The sequence below is a fragment of the Carassius auratus genome, chromosome 43, assembly GCF_003368295.1.
Source record: "Carassius auratus strain Wakin chromosome 43, ASM336829v1, whole genome shotgun sequence".
Taxonomy (NCBI): Eukaryota; Metazoa; Chordata; class Actinopteri; order Cypriniformes; family Cyprinidae; genus Carassius; species Carassius auratus.
Window position 1 is genome coordinate 7,290,739 of NC_039285.1, and position 18,615 is coordinate 7,309,353.

Consider the following 18,615-nt stretch of genomic DNA (forward strand, 5'->3'; position numbering starts at 1 on the left):
ATGAAAACATGGAAAGCACTGGATACACCCTTAGCAGTATACTTACATCTATAACTACATATCTCTATAGGGTGAATGTATCAAGCAGACCTGTATTTTCCAAATACGAAAACACCAGAGGCGAGAGAAAAAGTGTGGAAGGTGGAGTGTTTAGTTGTAGGAACACATAGTAATTGTTACATTGAACGAAGCGTGTCTCCAGTGAGAGAGAACAGGATCCAACAGGTCAGGAATGAGCCACGGCAGCAGGGAAGCCTCAGAGCGCACACTTGCACGCTTACAGTATTGTTCAAAATAATAGCAGTACAATGTGACTAACCAGAATAATCAAGGTTTTTCGTATATTTTTTATTGCTACGTGGCAAACAAGTTACCAGTAGGTTCAGTACATTCTCAGAAAACAAATGAGACCCAGCATTCATGATATGCACGCTCTTAAGGCTGTGCAATTGGGCAATTAGTTGAATTAGTTGAAAGGGGTGTGTTCAAAAAAATAGCAGTGTGGCATTCAATCACTGAGGTCATCAATTTTGTGAAGAAACAGGTGTGAATCAGGTGGCCCCTATTTAAGGATGAAGCCAACACTTGTTGAACATGCATTTGAAAGCTGAGGAAAATGGGTCGTTCAAGACATTGTTCAGAAGAACAGCGTACTTTGATTAAAAAGTTGATTAGAGAGGGGAAAACCTATAAAGAGGTGCAAAAAATGATAGGCTGTTCAGCTAAAATGATCTCCAATGCCTTAAAATGGAGAGCAAAACCAGAGAGACGTGGAAGAAAACGGAAGACAACCATCAAAATGGATAGAAGAATAACCAGAATGGCAAAGGCTCAGCCAATGATCACCTCCAGGATGATCAAAGACAGTCTGGAGTTACCTGTAAGTACTGTGACAGTTAGAAGACGTCTGTGTGAAGCTAATCTATTTTCAAGAATCCCCCGCAAAGTCCCTCTGTTAAAAAAAAGGCATGTGCAGAAGAGGTTACAATTTGCCAAAGAACACATCAACTGGCCTAAAGAGAAATGGAGGAACATTTTGTGGACTGATGAGAGTAAAATTGTTCTTTTTGGGTCCAAGGGCCACAGGCAGTTTGTGAGACGACCCCCAAACTCTGAATTCAAGCCACAGTACACAGTGAAGACAGTGAAGCATGGAGGTGCAAGCATCATGATATGGGCATGTTTCTCCTACTATGGTGTTGGGCCTATTTATCGCATACCAGGGATCATGGATCAGTTTGCATATGTTAAAATACTTGAAGAGGTCATGTTGCCCTATGCTGAAGAGGACATGCCCTTGAAATGGTTGTTTCAACAAGACAATGACCCAAAACACACTAGTAAACGGGCAAAGTCTTGGTTCCAAACCAACAAAATTAATGTTATGGAGTGGCCAGCCCAATCTCCAGACCTTAATCCAATTGAGAACTTGTGGGGTGATATCAAAAATGCTGTTTCTGAAGCAAAACCAAGAAATGTGAATGAATTGTGGAATGTTGTTAAAGAATCATGGAGTGGAATAACAGCTGAGAGGTGCCACAAGTTGGTTGACTCCATGCCACACAGATGTCAAGCAGTTTTAAAAAACTGTGGTCATACAACTAAATATTAGTTTAGTGATTCACAGGATTGCTAAATCCCAGAAAAAAAAATGTTTGTACAAAATAGTTTTGAGTTTGTACAGTCAAAGGTAGACACTGCTATTTTTTTGAACACACCCCTTTCAACTAATTGCCCAATTGCACAGCCTTAAGAGCGTGCATATCATGAATGCTGGGTCTTGTTTGTTTTCTGACAATCTACTGAACCTACTGGTAACTTGTTTGCCACGTAGCAATAAAAAATATACTAAAAACCTTGATTATTCTGGTTAGTCACATTGTACTGCTATTATTTTGAACAATACTGTATGTGGACACATGCCGAATATATTTGCATATGAATGCAGTTTTACAAGAGCATTCTCATTATTACTCCACAACAGATGATTTGATTTAAAATGCCTTCTAAGATTTACAGCGTCACATGAAACATATGTATTCATCTAGTTTAGTAGAATTAGCACCATGCATAAGGTTTAGTAGAACTAACCTTGCATAACCATAATTCCATAAACCATTATGCATTTTAAAATGGATAGTTTCAATCCTAGATGCAACATTTCATTTGTGTGAAAAAATATTCTAATAGCTGGCACATCTAAATCCAATGTTTGTTACTGCATAAGAATTTGAATGGACAACAGACTGTGTGCTGTTCTTTCCACAAAACATTTTTACTCCATAAAAGAATACAGTTTCAGGCGCTTATATGCATAACAATGAAAATGTATGTAATTTGTGCGTGTATGCATGCATGAATAGGGGTGAATTTTTTATTTCATGCCGACTTTAAACAATACAGTCAAATATAATACTCAAATATAGTTTTGTATTTGCTTGATTAGGTCTAAACCATTGGATTTGTTCTAGATCATAAGATGTGATCTTACGGTGTTTTGAAAGTCTGTCTGAAACCAGTTTTCTTAAGAGCAAACTTAATTCAAGAACTATGCCTGTAAAGTCATTCAGTGTTTAAATGCTCAATAATATGCTGATAACATTTGCATATTCTAAATGCTTATATGCCATTACATTGCACTACAATCAATGATTTAATTAATATTTCTAATATTTAAGAACTATATAAAAGTAAAATTGCGACTTGGGGCAATATTGCAATATTGCAAATAAAATGTGAGCACGTTATAGCATTGCCTCCAATACCTTAATATTGTGTATGAGTGAGATACACCCCCAAACTGCATGGTTATCTTTAGCCTGTGTTGAAGTCTGTTGTTCTGTGTTGCGCTGTCATATTAAGGCTGATGTGATGTTTGTCAAAGCAGATGTCTCATCTCCTCCCCTCCCCTTCCAGGTGTTCTGTAAAATGTTTGACTGTCTGCAGGGGGCTTCAGCTGAGGTAGGTGCAGCATGGAGAGCAGGATATTCAGAGATGGAGAGAGGGCCGATAACTGATTGCACGACTGATCGTAAGATGGATCTAACAGCTGCTGGCTGCACGTGTTTAGCATTTGTTTGCAGCGAGGTCTCTTGGCGTGTGGAGCATGACGGTTCTGTTTTTATATTGATGTATGTAGATTCTTGACAATTAACCACCAGTGACATCTTCTGATTCTTCTCTCCTCTCCGAACTCCTTTCCAAACACTCTTCTTTCCAGCTGATTTCTCTTAATTTCCCCATCCCTTTATCTCTCTGGTTTCCATTCTCTCTCTGTTTATGGCCCGTTACCCCTCTAATCGAGGCCCTGACTGTGAGGAAACTCCCTCTTTTAATGAAACTGGAATTAGAAGCCCATCAGCAGGGAATTCTTCAATGCTTAAACGGATCTTCATTCTCCATAAAGCTTTAATGTGCTCTTGCAATGTCTGCAGCTGGTACCATATATACACTCACCTAAAGGATTATTAGGAACGCCATACTAATACTGTGTTTGACCCCCTTTCGCCTTCAGAACTGCCTTAATTTTATGTGGCGTTGATTCAACAAGGTGCTGAAAGCATTCTTTAGAAATGTTGGCCCATATTGATAGGATAGCATCTTGCTGTTGATGGAGATTTGTGGGATGCACATCCAGGGCACGAAGCTCCCGTTCCACCACATCCCAAATATACTTTATTGGGTTGAGATCTGATGACTGTGGGGGCGATTTTAGTACAGTGAACTCATTGTCATGTTCAAGAAACCTATTTGAAATGATTCGAGCTTTGTGACATGGTGCATTATCCTGCTGGAAGTAGCTATCAGAGGATGGGAACACGGTGGTCATAAAGGGATGGACGTGGTCAGAAACTATGCTCAGGTAGGCCATGGCATTTAAACGATGCCCAATTGGCACTAAGGGGCCTAAAGTGTGCCAAGAAAACATCCCCCACACCATTACACCACCACCAGCAGCCTGCACAGTGGTAACAAGGCATGATGGATCCATGTTCTCATTCTGTTTACGCCAAATTCTGACTCTACCAACTGAATGTCTCAACATAAATCAAGACTCATCAGACCAGGCAACATATTTCCAGTCTTCAACTGTCCAATTTTGGTGAGCTTGTGCAAATTGTAGCCTCTTATTCCTATTTGTAGTGGAGATGAGTGGTACCCGGTGGGGTCTTCTGCTGTTGCAGCCCATCAGCCTCAAGGTTGTGTGTGTTGTGGCTTCACAAATGCTTCGTTGCATACCTCGGTTTTAACGAGTGGCTATTTCAGTATTTTATTTTATTTTTTTGCTTAAAACAAGGTTTGGAATGAGATGCATGAAAATGAAGAATTATTAAGTTTGTGTGTGTCTGTGCGTACTAAAAGTCAAGTTCATCAGCCTATTATAATGCCCTTGTTCTCAGATCTGTGCAGTCATTTATCTCTGTCTCGCTGCTCTTTTGATAGATAGCATCTAGAAATTTAAACCCCTTATCTGCGGGATCTGGAAATCTTCTAGAGCATCACCTACTTCCTACAGAGACGCAGGTGAGGAGTGACCATCAAGGCAGAAGTGGCACCTCCTGCTGGACGGTGAAAGCACATTATTGGCATGTCATGCATAATTCTCATTAACAATACTCCCAGCAATCAAGTCTGCCTGATCACTGCTCATCACAGCCTGATCTCATGTCTAAACAAGGTGTGAAAATGGTATGAAATATGTTTTATTTGGCCTCTTGTGTTTTTAAACTCAAGCACTGGTGCCTCTCAAGGTCAAAAGGAGGCATAACTGTACTAAATTGGAGCGCAGAGTGTGAGTTTGTGTATGCATGCTTTGGCACCAAGCTTAATGACATGTTTGTTTTCCCCTCTCTGTTTATCTAACCACCAGCTCAGTGGGTCTGTAATGAGTTATTAGCTGCTGGTCAGGCCTTTTATTTCCAGCGCTCCAGGCAGCATTAGAGTAGGAGCCTATCAGGAATTGATGGGTCTCCGAGATGATCTCTGAGAAGCGTTAATGGCACACAGAGCATCGCAGAGCAGCACAGTTACTGATCTGCTCATTAAAGGCCATTATATCTACACACCGCTATACCAACACTCATTTTGGAGTGATCTACAACAATAGGTACATGTACCTTGGCGGTACTTGGGTACAAATTAATACATTTGTATTATTTATTTTCAATTTTTATTATTATTTCAATTTGATATGCATATATATATATATATATATATATATAGAGAGAGAGAGAGAGAGAGAGAGAGAGAGAGAGAGAGATTTTATCTAATTTTATTATATTTTTATTATTCAATTAAATGTTTTGTTTAATTGAATAAATATGAATAAAATCTGTTAAATATATTGTATATGTAAATTGTATAGTAAAATAGTGTTGTCGAAATATACTTACAAAAATACAACTATGTTCTGGATTTAGTTTAGTTCCTTTTTTAGACAAATACGATATGTGAAATTAATGCAAGGTTTGTACATTTGTGTGCATGACTCTCATTTTTAGTCAAAAAATAAGTGACGATAAAGGGGTACTTGAGCTTAATGATGGGGCTATTGGGATACATAAGACAGCAAAGGTTTTGAAATTTTTTTGTTTAGTTATTGAATTTCAAATTTATTGAAATTATTATTAAGTCTCTTTCTGGATCAGACTGCATAGGGAAAAAAATCATGGGTCTGTCACGTGATGAACGAATGACTTGAAAAACTCAAAGACTCGAAATAGGTAAACTAATTTCAGTACAGAACCCAAGGGAAGTTGCACATGCATGACTGAACGAATCACTCCCCGAGGCGACTCGTTCGTCTCGAGACACATTAAAGATTTGTTCAAAATGAACGAATCGTTCAAGAATAACCCATCACTACTCAACGATGTCATCATCAGAGAACCAGAAAGAACTTTGTCATTTAACCGTTTTCATTTTCTCGTGCAAAATTGCTTGCCGGGCTGTTAAATGAATGGTATTTGGGTGATATTTGGCTTTGCCTCATCACCCATTGCCCCCCGCTAATTTCTCAGCTGCATTCCAGAACTCCCTGATAAATGGGTGTTGTATTTCACCGGCATTCAGAGGGGTCAGCGACCTCACGTTGCACTGTACTTCAGCCGGGGTAAAGGATGTGCCCCCAGTGGCTGGCTGGGAGGAGAGGTCAGAATCGCCGACCCTAGCACTGCCCTAACCCACAGACAATACCACAACGTTTGAGACCCAGACATCACTGTATCTCAGAAAATCTGTCCGTCTCCATGAACGTTTGCCTTCTCCTCCAGTGGGCTAAATGAGGTGTGTTAGATTATATGCTGTGGTGGATTGACACCCACATGAGCAATCCCCGCTCTCCGGTCTCACACACAGATCAATGTGATGTTTATCTGTAGGTCAGTGGAGTTAATAGTTTCATCTGACCTGCCTGAACTCTATAAGCACCACTGCACTGCAGCGCGACTGACATAACTGTCCATGTATTACATGCTGCTGCTGTCTGATGATGTTTGAAGCATGAAATTCTTTTTAAAGACACTCAGACACTGATTCATGTTCTGAGAATTGAGATCCAGGTGTGATCTTAAAGTGCTCTCATGCATAGCTCTCTGTTCTCACAGGAGCCTCATCAGTGTCTACTTACTGTAAGTTATGGTGTGGTGTGGTGTGGTATAACAGTTGATAACAAAAAGGTTGGTGGTCCAAACTCAACATGAGAGATCAATGAGCTACCATTGTTCCCTTGAAGTTCAGAACACTCAAACACAGGTTTTTCTAGGGGAACTGCTCATTGCTCAAAGTGGCTTTGGATAATGCTGTCAGATAAATTACCAGATAAATGTTTTCAATGGATCTCATACCAATAACTAAAGATCTGAGGGGCTAATGGCTGATATTATGCCATTTTTTTATAGGCTCAGCTTAATTTTAGCAAAATGAGATGCACACAAAACTTCGGAAATCAAAAATAGTATGGAGTTAATTATTTGGTGATATCTGATAATAATTACTTGATAGTAATGTAGCTTTTCTCAGATTGCCACTCAAAAGCTATAATGTAGATTGTAAAAAGACTGTGGATCTGAAAGTTGAGAAAATGTGGCAGTGTACTGAATGGAAGGGACTGCAGAACTTGGAGTTGAAAAAAAAAACAGAGAATGTATTTCAGACCTCATACGTGGACTCTGACCTCTTCCCCTTCATCTTAAGCTGTTCTCATTATTAGTTATTTGCTGCTGTGGTTTCGCCCAGCCATAAGTTGTTTCAGCGTAACAAGACATTTAAACAAGAGTCCTTTTATGAGAAACACGTTTTTGTCTAAAATATTTTTTTCTGGTCAGTAATATGTGTTTTGAAAGAAATGTGTATTTTTTTTCAGCTAGGATGCATACATTTGTTATACATTTATAATTTTTTTTATTTTTTATTATTTCAAATAAAAGCTGTTTATTTTGTTCATGAAAGAATCCTAAAAAAGATATTAGAAGTCATATTAGAATGATCTTTGAAGGATCATGTGACACTGGAGACTGGTTGCTGAAAATTTAGCTTTCACGTAAAAAATAATGTGTGTGTGTGTATATATATATACAGTACACACACACACACACACACACACACACACACATGTTTGTTTTGTGAAAAGTGGGGACATCCCATAGGCGTAATGGTTTTTATAATGTAGAAACTGTATATTCTATCGCCCTTCACCAACCCTACCCCTAACCCTAACCCTCACAGGAAACTTTGTGCATTTTTACTTTCTCAAAAAACTCATTCTGTATGATTTATAAGCGTTTTGAAAAATAGGGACATGGGTTATGTCCTCATAAGTCACCCTCTCCTTGTGTCATACCTGTGTCATACCCATGTCATTATACAAATTTGTGTCCTGATATGTCACAAAAACATGCCCACACACACACACACACACACACACACATTGGTTTGAATTAAAACAAGATTATTTTTGATGTTTTCAAAATAAATGTGAACTGTTTTTTTTAAATGAAGCAACATTATTTATGTCTTCAGAGAACACATAGTTTTATGCTTAATGTTTTATGCTTGTTAAAATTAGTCAAGCATAACATATTCACTCAAACACATTAAATAGAAATAACATCATTTTACAGCAAAACATTTGTTCTGCTACAGTACTTATAGAAATATAATATTTTTGAATGCTTATGACTGGAGCCCAAAAGCCAACAGCTTGATTGATTAAAACTTAGGAACATTCTATGTGTGACAGACTTTTTACAATTTTACATAAATGTACTCTAAAAAAATTATTTAATTACTTTTTTGGTAAGCATTATATCACCCTAACATCAGTGTATCACTGAAAATCTATACTTGACAGTAAAGAGTGGCATGATAAAATTAGACAGGAGTCGGACGGCGGAGAGACTGGTAATGAGCTTACGTTAGATGGCCTGTCAGCTCTGGCTGTGGTGGTCTTATCTCAACACTTCCCCAAGACCTCCGCTTAGAGACTGTTTCTCACACTGACTCATTCACTTTCAAGGGCAGAGAGTGAAATCTTGGATGCGCGGGGCCATACACACACACACATACACTGAAACGCAGTAGACTAGAAGTAAACGAATGAAGCCGTGTATCAGGCAATTGAGTTTATATCAAACGTTTCTCATTCCCCACAGATAGCATCAAACAGCTGCCGCTTTCTGATTACAACTGCGCTTTATTGTTGGAAGCACATTTCTGAAAGTGGGAAATTGCAGCGATTTGTAAATAACCTTTCAGATAGTGAAGCTATTTGTAAGAGAGCGTACGTAGTAACACCGTTGAAGTCTGGAAAGAGTATTACCTCACAATTGTCCAGACAGATCATTTGACGGGAGGAGCATAATATAAGCTGTTGCTGTGGAGACCCTTGTTCACTTGGGTTATAAGGATGAGGTGGGGTTCAAACAGAACGGGTTACTTAGACAGTCGGGTTACTTGGACAACTTGGACCCAGCCCATGGGAAAACGTTCTCCTTCCTGGAAGTGATGGTCGGAGAGAGTGGTGTTCTGCTAGGTTTAGCACCGCATTCCTGCATTCCACTGAGAGAGGGGGAGGGGAGACCGCCTAAGGCTACGTCTGTGTCCGTCTGAAGGAGATTTGTAGGATTGTTCGAAGTTCTTTGGTGTCTTACAGTGTGTGTTTGAGTGTCTGTTCATGCATATCTGCTGGGTCTTGCTCTTTAATAGTTGTTTAAGAGGTTAGTCACTCTCTAGGTGCAGTTCTCACTAGATTAATGGATTAGTGTGTGTGTGTGTGTCTGAGAGTGTGAGTACACAAGTTAGCTAAACTCCTTTAGGGAACATCATCAAATGTATACAGAGTCATAAAGGAAACAATATTCTTAAAATGATTATTGAAAGGCTTTGGATTAGGGTTAGCTTTATATAAAAACAGTAATATAATCATAGCAAGCCATAAATATGATCTCAGATGTACTCAAGTCAATCTAGCCAGTTCAAATGGCACTGTGATATTGTGGTCATATCATGATATTGGTAAGTTCAAAATATTGGATAATGGGAGTAATACTTTCCAGTGGGATCCAGAAACCAGAGAGCATCAGAAAAACAGATTGATTAATTAATCTAATTAACCAGCAGGATGCCCAGGTTGGATTTATTGCTCTCCTTTCCTCTTGTTTTATGTGTGTGTGTATTGGGAGAGTAAAGGAGGAAGTGCTGATTGGAAGGCTTTCTGCTTTATTGAGACGGTGTGAAGCAAACACACACACACACACACACACACACACACACACACACACACAGATTGTGAGGAATAGTAATTTCACCAGCGCACCCTGATTATGCTCAACTCTACATAATGCCATCTACTTCCTGTCACATTAATGCTAATCTTTTTATTGCAGTGAGGATGAGAAAAGTGAGCTAGTCGTCTAGTGCTGATGTTGTTCTCTCTCTCTCTGTGTGTGTGTGTGCTTGTTTTGCTTGCTTTGCACATGCCATAAGTCTCATCCTTGCAACTTTAGATTAAAAGAGAGGAAGACTGATTCACTTTGTGGTTTTTAATCATCTTAAAGTATTACCATGACTGATAAGAGGATGAATAATAATGGGGAACCCAAATCTGAAAGTAAACAAATATAATTATCTATGGAAATGAAATTTCGGTTTGGTCTGATCAACCCTGTTCATCCCGTTGTGTGTTAAGTGTGTAAAATAGGGCTGTGATTTAGATTGGGGTTGATTTTCATAGGGGCTAGGTCTTGTTTTTTCCTGTTCTGTACAGATACAGACGCTTATCCTCTGTTTGTGGATAAGGGAAGACCACAAACACTCCAGAGGGGGTTTTGGAAAGCTGCCTGTCCACCGGTCACTGCATCTGCTGCAGTGCCCCGTAGGACGAACGATCGTCCTGTTTTGTGTAGTACATGTTTGTGTGTTTATTTATACCTGTACTTTTAAGCAAGTATGTGTGCGTGCTCTTTCAGGTGAGTGTGTGGCTGAGGATTTTCTCTCTTTTTCATCATACAGTAAGTAGTTGAAAGGCCTCGGTGGCAGACTGCGCAGCGGGCCTGACAGTCCCAACAAAGAAAGGAACTCTTTATTCCTTTGTCCTTCAAAGCTGCTTGAATATTGCTGTTGGCTGGGGGACCGGATGTCTCAATACAAGGATGTGCATTGTTTTTTCTCGGAGCAGAGTGTGGAGCAGTGCATCATGAGCAGAATGCTGTTGTTTTCAGGAGCTGAATTAGTAATTCTTGATGATGTGGCACCAAAGAATTAAGCTCCCAATACAGTCCTCAGTCAGACACAGGAAATGCTTTGAGTGTTTCGTTTGACTTTGACTGGGATCTTGGGTCTAATTTTAGCCAGATTTGTCAAAGTATTCATCATAACAAACCATAAAGATGAGCTCAGATGTACTCAAGTCAATCTAGCAAGTTCAAATGGCCTGCGATATTGTGGTCATATCATGACATTGGTAAGTTCAAAATATTGGAGAAGGAAAGTAACACTTGTTGATTGGAGAACCATCATTCTCTGAGCTTTTGGAGAACCAAAAATTTCTGAACTTTTGGGGGAGAAAAAAAGTCCTATTTTTAATTTCCCACATTTTCAAACTGTTTTAAACTGATGCTTTCGGCACACAGATGCTTTTTGGTTTTCATAGGTGTTAAAGGAATATAACTGAAAATAAATATATTATATTTAAGGTTGCCCAATATATCAGTAGCATTCTAGTTATTGGAAAATATTAGATTTTTTCTCAGTATTTACATAATAAATTTTTTTTCTTAGTGTTATTTCTGGTGTAATATTTCAATGGTATACAATTTATCAGCCATTTATCAATATTTTAATATAACTTATTAAAGGCTTATTATTGGAAATCATTTTATTTCAATATTTTAGAAAGTTAATACTTAAAAAGTGTAAAACAATGTTGATTTAAAATAAATTATAATAATATAATATAAAATACACATTTTTGTTAGTTAAAAGAAACATGAATTAGTATCATCTACCAGTTAAAATAGTGAAAGGAAAGGAAATAACGCAGGTTTGTGTTATGTCAGATCCAACATGGTACATTTAATATAGAAAATTCAATGTATACTTTTATTTTATATAATTTTTATTTATAAATAATAAAATAAATAATAATACAAAAATAAAATAAAATAAAATGTGCAATTTTTACAAACCTAGTGTTTTATATTCTGCTCATTCTTGAAGCTTGGATGTATTAAATAAATCATCCTGTTGTTCCAAGATATATCCTAGTTCACCTTCCTACCAGAATTTTCCAGTAGATTCTTCTGGAATTTAGAGGACTGATGTAGAGAGATCCTAACAGAGATGTTTTACTTCTTGGAATGGTTCAGAAAGTTAGAGAGAAAAAAAATAGAGACATTACCTTGATTCAGAGGAAAATGGGATTTCCATATTCACATTATCTGACTCACATCTTAAGGCCTAAATGCTTGGTCTGTTCTGGGGTGGCCGGGTCCGATCCGCCTTGGCTAAGCCTTTCTTGTCGGGTTGCCCTGAATGTCATGACACGTGCGGCATGTGGGGGGTTACAGAGGTCACTGCGCAGTGGTCACAACTCCGCGGCTGATATGCTGCCAGCTGAACAACATTGTGCGTAGGTGTGACAGCCTGACCAAACCAAGACTGGGCCGCTCAGGCACAATAAAACTACTGTTCCACACTCACTGAGCCATGAATACTCTCCAACAGAAGCTAAGGTACTGCAGACGTCACACATTTTCTAGTCAATGAATATTTAATACAGAACGAATCCAATCTTTTCACAAGAGGGTGCAGTGGTCTGTTAAACAGCAAAGATTCTCATTTTCACCTCTCTAGTGCTTTGTGACGTGTAGTTAGACCACTCACCTCCAACACCCCCTCTTTCCGATATATAACAGGATTGTGATTAGCGGGCGCTGACGGAAGGGGGCTTATTAACTGAATAGCAAGAGGGGGTGGGGCACTAATTGAAATGATGTCTAACGTGATAGCCTAATCTCTATGGTGACAAAATCCACGCACACTTGCTAATTTCAATGACAGCTCTGATGTCACTCAGGCTTTAGCTGATGGAAATAAATAACAAACGTCCCAGAGTCATCTCTACCATCGAAATCCATCTTGCGTAGCAGCCACCCAATAGTGCAAGATGAAGTGCCACTCAATTGTCATGGAGACCAGGCATGGCAACCTGTGGCCTGCGAAGACAGCCGCTGCGTGAAGATAAGGGCTTTAAATTGCTACGGCACTTTCAATTAGGGAGAATCATGCTGATTTGACACCAATTGTGCTGTGTAATTCATGGCCCCACATTCACGGACTTCAGGGGATTTTAGTCACTCAGGTATCAAGGGCTTTGTCTCAGTTCCCGCTCTGCTGAGAAGCGTGAATCAGTATATGTGAGCGTGAATGTGAGTGCTGGAAAAAGCTTGAACCACTTAACATTGGGAAATTGACAACGAATTACCTGTGACATGATAACAATTCAGGTATTAAAAGTCACTGATATTTATTTAAATCATGGCTGCATTTATTGTTTTACATCATGCATCATTTTTTCTTTAATAAGGAAGACTGACCTGTCTCCTGATCCTCAGCATCGGCCCATACAACAATGTCATGGCAGTTTGAGAACAGTGTTCCTCTCTTCAGTAACATCTCTTACATTTCAGCAAAAATAAAGAGAATTACTTTATGCCTCACATTTATCTGTAAATTATAGGAGACCGTTTATTAGGACCTACATCTTTTGCCTATTTACCTTATTGATTTAAATGTGGATCCCAATTTGACCCCCTGACCTGGTCACTTCCTCACGGGAGAATTGGAGAAGGATGTCATGCTTTGAAATTCATTTTCCTGGAGATTTGTGAATAGAAAAAAAGCAAACCGGAACGGATAAGCTTAGTTTATTTAACAGTCATTATTTAAATGTCTTTCATAAAAAAAAAAAAAAAAAAAAATATATATATATATATATATATATATATATATATATATAATTTCATAGTATTTAGTTTTATTTTATTGTGTTTTATTTTATTGTGGTTTCTCTACTGATTATCTTTAAGCTTCATGTCTGAGTTAGAAAGCAAGCTTTGTTTTTTTTTATTATGTGAAACATAGTGCAGTTTATTTGCTTCAGTGTCTTTCCATTAGTTTTTACTGCATAAATGACTAAATTAATGTAATTTAAAATGGAGACAGAAAATAAGAGAGAACTGAGTTTTGCTTCAGTGATACGTTAAGTAAATAACAATTATTCCTCTCGGGATCCATAAAAAATCTACCCATCTCTGTCTTCCCAGTTCTTCCTTTTCTCAATCAGTGGTACTTTAATAATTCTGGTCAGATATATACTGAAAAAAAAGAGGTTAAACGTTTCAAAACACTGCAAAAGTCACTGGGGTTTAGCTTTTTGTCTCCTGTCGAAGAAGGAAGGGTTGTGTGAGGGGATTTTTAGTTTTAGCACAAAAGCACAAACAAAATCAGCAGAGGAGGGTAGACAGAAGGTCTGAGACTTAAGGAAAGAGTTTAGACAAAGCTGTGTGTTTGTGTGTAAGGGGTACAGCGGATGGCCAAAAAACCTATGTCTATGTCTTTCTCAGGTCTACAGAGGTTCACTAAATATTCCTCACAGGCAGGGGGAGGAAGAGGGTAAGCTTATTAACATAAGAACATAGTCCTCAGCCAATCGGAAGCAGGGAGAGGGAATGTCAGGATTGAGAAGAAACTGGGAGGGTGTCAGGTTACCTGATTCTTCCCTCCTCCTTTTGCCGGAGAGGGAGGGAGAAAAAGAGCACAGGACAGACGCAGAGAGAGTGAGCGCGATCAAGATAGAGAAGTATATTGGACAGTCTCATTCTTGCCTTCTGACATCACGGAATTGGAGAATGTGTTAGGAGCTGCCCGGACTTTCTGCCCGACGGAAACGCTGAGATATTTGACAAAGACCTGGACGGTCTGAGGGAGTTTTCATCGGGGGTCAGATCTCAGGCAGTTAAGTGCTGTCTGGAGTCCCAGAGACTCACACAGCGGGGCTGAAAATGAATTATCTGGTGAGTGTGTTTGCTGTTCTCATTGTTGTATGAACGCTTTAAGTTGGTTATACTAAATGCCCTCGGGGAATGGATGGTGAAGTTGGGTCTAAGTGGACAGAAGAACACATTTAACATATATTTTTCTTAGTTTTTCTACTTAGGACTCTTTAAACATTTTAACAGTTATCATTTTTAAGGTGTTTATGACAGCAACAAATCAGAACAAGTAGACTAGAAGCTTAAAAATCTCTAAAAAGAGGCAATAATATTTGTTGCAACACTTCAGACAACGTCCAGTGGAATATATATGTGCGAGTTTTTAAAAATGGCCTTTTCTTGAGGAGCAGTGAGTTTTGAAAGCTTAGTAGAGAGTGTGAGAAAGCAGGCATAACGGGGGGAAAGAGTGGAAGGAACAGGAGTCCAGCCGCTGTGAGCTTCTCTGCTGACTCAGGAGAAAGCTGAAAGATTAAGGTTTTATGGAAAAGAGCAGGGGGAAGAAGGAGGGAGAAAGAAAAATGAGAAGGAGAGAAGAACAGCGTGAAGTGACGGGCCGAAGCATTCGTTCCGTGCCATTGTTTGAAAGTATTGGCGCTCATTCAGCTTGTAAGAGTTTAGGAATGACACAGTGCTTTGGTATTTAGACGTGAGAGTGAGGCTGTTCTGGACTTCCGTATGAGGAATCTGGACACTGAGATTCACCCCCTGCAGAGGCTGGGATATCCCCTGGCCATAGAAATGGACCTTGAAATTGTTATGGTCAATTTTTAGTGCACTGAATATCAGAATGTGCATCGAAAACAGATAATGACTGGGTGGCTGGAGTATGAAAAGTATGAATTTTATTTGATTGGATTTTAGTTATTTTGTTTCTTTATTTTATGTTTAAATTCCAAAGGCATTTCCTTTTCTTTTCTTCCTTTGTGTTGGAAATTTGTCAGTTTTATAGTCTGTTAACCAGAGTCTGTTTCTAAGTTTATATTGGTTCCTCCTGAGGTGGTCTGTGCTGAAGGAAGGGAGCTAAATAGACTTGTGAATGGGCTGTTGACTTATTGAGATCACTCTCCATTTGAGATAACCAGGCTGAATCAGTTGCTAAGTTAAGAATGTTGAGTCATGTTGTGTTAGGGATCTTTAAATAAGAGAAAGACCCCTTTTTTTAGGAGACAGCTGAGTAACCTGAGTCCATCTCCCCCCCTCATCGCCTCTCTGACTAAATCCTGACTCACCCTCCAGCTCTTGCGTTTAGGAGGGAGGAATTCCCCATCACTGACCTGAACCTCCCACCCTCTCCTGGGGGGTCTGTCAGACATGACCTGCTCTTCATCCTCATTATTTTCATAATCATGCAAACATGGATGTCAGCATCAATCTGTGTCAATGTTCTGCTGATCTGAGACCAAATTCAATCTTTATGGTGACATCACGCATGGGATGCCTACATATTGTGGTCCAATGGTAATTTAAGTGTAACCAAGCTGGGATGCGAACAAAAAGGGTGGCAGGTGTGACCTTTGATCAATACCAGAATGTTAAAGATTATTATAAAAAGAAGTGCACTGATTCCCCAAAAAATTGAGGCTTGATGTTTGGCTATATAATGTTATATAATGTGTTGCCAACAAAATATTTACATTAAATTAGTTAATCCAGCTGCACTGTTTAAAAACCTTATATCTGTCTAAGAGATACAATTGAGAAATGTAAGAGAACTCATTTGTGATCTTTCTTTCATATGGGTCTTTTTACTCCCCGTCCTTCATCTCATGTAACATGGGAGGCAGGTATTGTTTAGCTGCCAGAGTTTAAAGTGAATATAATTCTATGTCTCTCCTCTAAGCTTTGTAACAAAGCATGAGAAATAACCTATAGTAGCTTATTTCAAAGACTTGGAACTCTTCAAAGAGACAACATCAAGGGTTTCCAATACAATTGTGAGTGCAGATAATTAAATGATCGTAATTTTTCCAATAGCTATGTCTTACCCTGTGTAGTCGTGCACATTCCATGTGAGAGCTTCTCTTCCTGTCTTTGTATCTCAGGCCTCCTTGAGTTTATGGCCTCGTCACTGTTATTGAACTTGCGGAATGACTGTTTGAGGTCACAGTGACGCTCAGCATTGGAAAGGAGTCATCGTGTTCCATTGAAGCCTATCATTTTTGGATTTATTGTTTGGGATAGGCAGGATTCTGGACATGTTTGTGCAGTGATGAAGGTTCTTCGCTCAGGGTGAAGAGGAAAGAGTCTTTATAGCACACGCTGCAGTCTTAACGAAAATTAACTGTGTCCTTGACACATTCACGTTTATCTCTTTTTGACCGACTGTAAATCATGCCATAAAGATCACACTTCAGCATTGTGTTGCCGTGGAAAAACATTGGCAGTAAACCAACACTTAGTCTTAGCCTGTAGCTACAAGAATCAGAGATGTTTTTTCGAAGAGGGTGTTGCAACCTCACCCTGCCAGGAAAGGAGGGGCATAGGAGGTGTCGTTGTGTGTTTTTCCAGTGAACACGAGGGATGGTGAATGAGTGATGTTATGTGCACATATGCATGCATTTTGTGGGATAAGCTTTGTTTGTAGGATTTGTATGTGATTGTGTGATTTTTGTCTGGTTGTGAAGCACAGAGTGTGTATGCAGTAGATGTAGAGGATGCACCAATCAACAGTGGTGTCAGCATGTGTGCATTAGTGTTGACGTACAGAATGGAATAGAAAAGACGTACAGATGGAAGTGTGACTGTGTGTCTGGAGGGGCGTGAGGTTATCTGAAGGCATGGAATGTGGGCTAATATCTTTGTGAAGTTGTAGCTGTGGAATGTGTAAGGAATGAAAGGATGAGCCTAAACTTGCACTGAGAGTGCTACAAAAACACACTGACATTTCTAAATATGACATGCCATATATTTCTACTAAAGAAAATGGAGTATATATATATATATATATATATATATATATATATATATATATATATATATATATACTAGGCACTTTACTGTTCAAAAGTGTGGTGTCAGCAAGATTTAGTTTTTAAAGACTTCTATTCAGCAAGAATTTGTACAATTGCAATCACAAGTGACGGTAAAGACAAAAAATATCTTTACAAATGAAAATATTACATTAGAAAAGATTTCTATTTCAAATAAATGTTGTTCTTTTGAACTTGTTAATCATCAGAGAATCCTGTAGAAATATTTTGACAAAAATATTAAGCAGCCAACCTTTGTGCAAACTTCGTTCAATGTTGATAATAACTAGGGATGTTTCTTGAGCACTACATCATCGTATTAGAATTATTTCTGAAGTGTCATCTGGAGACTAATGGCTGCTGAAAATATAGCACACACAGTTCAATTCAATTCAATTCAAGTTTATTTGTATAGCGCTTTTTACAATACAAATCGTTACAAAGCAACTTTACAGAAAATTATGTTTCTACAATATTTAGTAATAGCTTATAAGTGGTGACTGTCAATTTGTGCACCTATGACAGGATTTGTAGAAACATTTATACAAGTCATAGTCAGCCAGATGATGAACATTATTAATATTATTAATAATTAATAATTATTATATATTGCAGTCACACTTGTAGCAATAATTGTTAGTTCTGTTGTTGATTCAGGGTTAGCATCATATGGGGTCTTCTGACGGGTCAACATCATCACACAGAATAAATTAAAATATATTACAATACAAAACTGTTATTTTAATGAATAATAATAATTGTTCTTAATAGTTATTATTGTAATTTTGATCAAATAAATGCAACCTTGGTGAACATAAGAGATTCATAAAAATAAAAAAATAATAATAATTGAATGGTAGTGTGTGTGGATTTTTATCCAACTTAATAAAAAATAACTTTCAGAAGAATTATAATTGTTTTTATTATCAATTTCACAAATAAGGCATAACAACCAGTACAAATATAAAATAAACATATTATAATAGTGTTCCAAAAATGCTACACTATTAATTATATTACTTTTGAGAATATAAATAAATCATATTTCTTCATATTTATGCCATACTCTATGACTGTACCATCTGTTATTGTCT

The 18,615-nt window shown here is 38.2% G+C and overlaps 1 protein-coding gene across 3 annotated transcripts in view; it reads left to right on the top strand.

Moving 5' to 3' along the window:
* Window positions 1–18,615, top strand: part of LOC113061593 (breast cancer anti-estrogen resistance protein 1-like) — a 75,789-nt gene that overhangs the window by 22,406 nt on the left and 34,768 nt on the right. The window contains exon 1 of one of the 3 annotated variants that reach the window (XM_026230834.1): window positions 14,289–14,573. The exons of 1 other annotated variant lie outside the window; for it this stretch is intronic. In XM_026230834.1, the coding sequence (XP_026086619.1) occupies window positions 14,562–14,573 (12 nt within the window). In that variant the 5' untranslated portion in view covers window positions 14,289–14,561. Of the gene's footprint in view, window positions 1–14,288; window positions 14,574–18,615 lie in introns of those variants that run through there. One more of the 3 variants, XM_026230832.1, reaches the window with a different exon arrangement.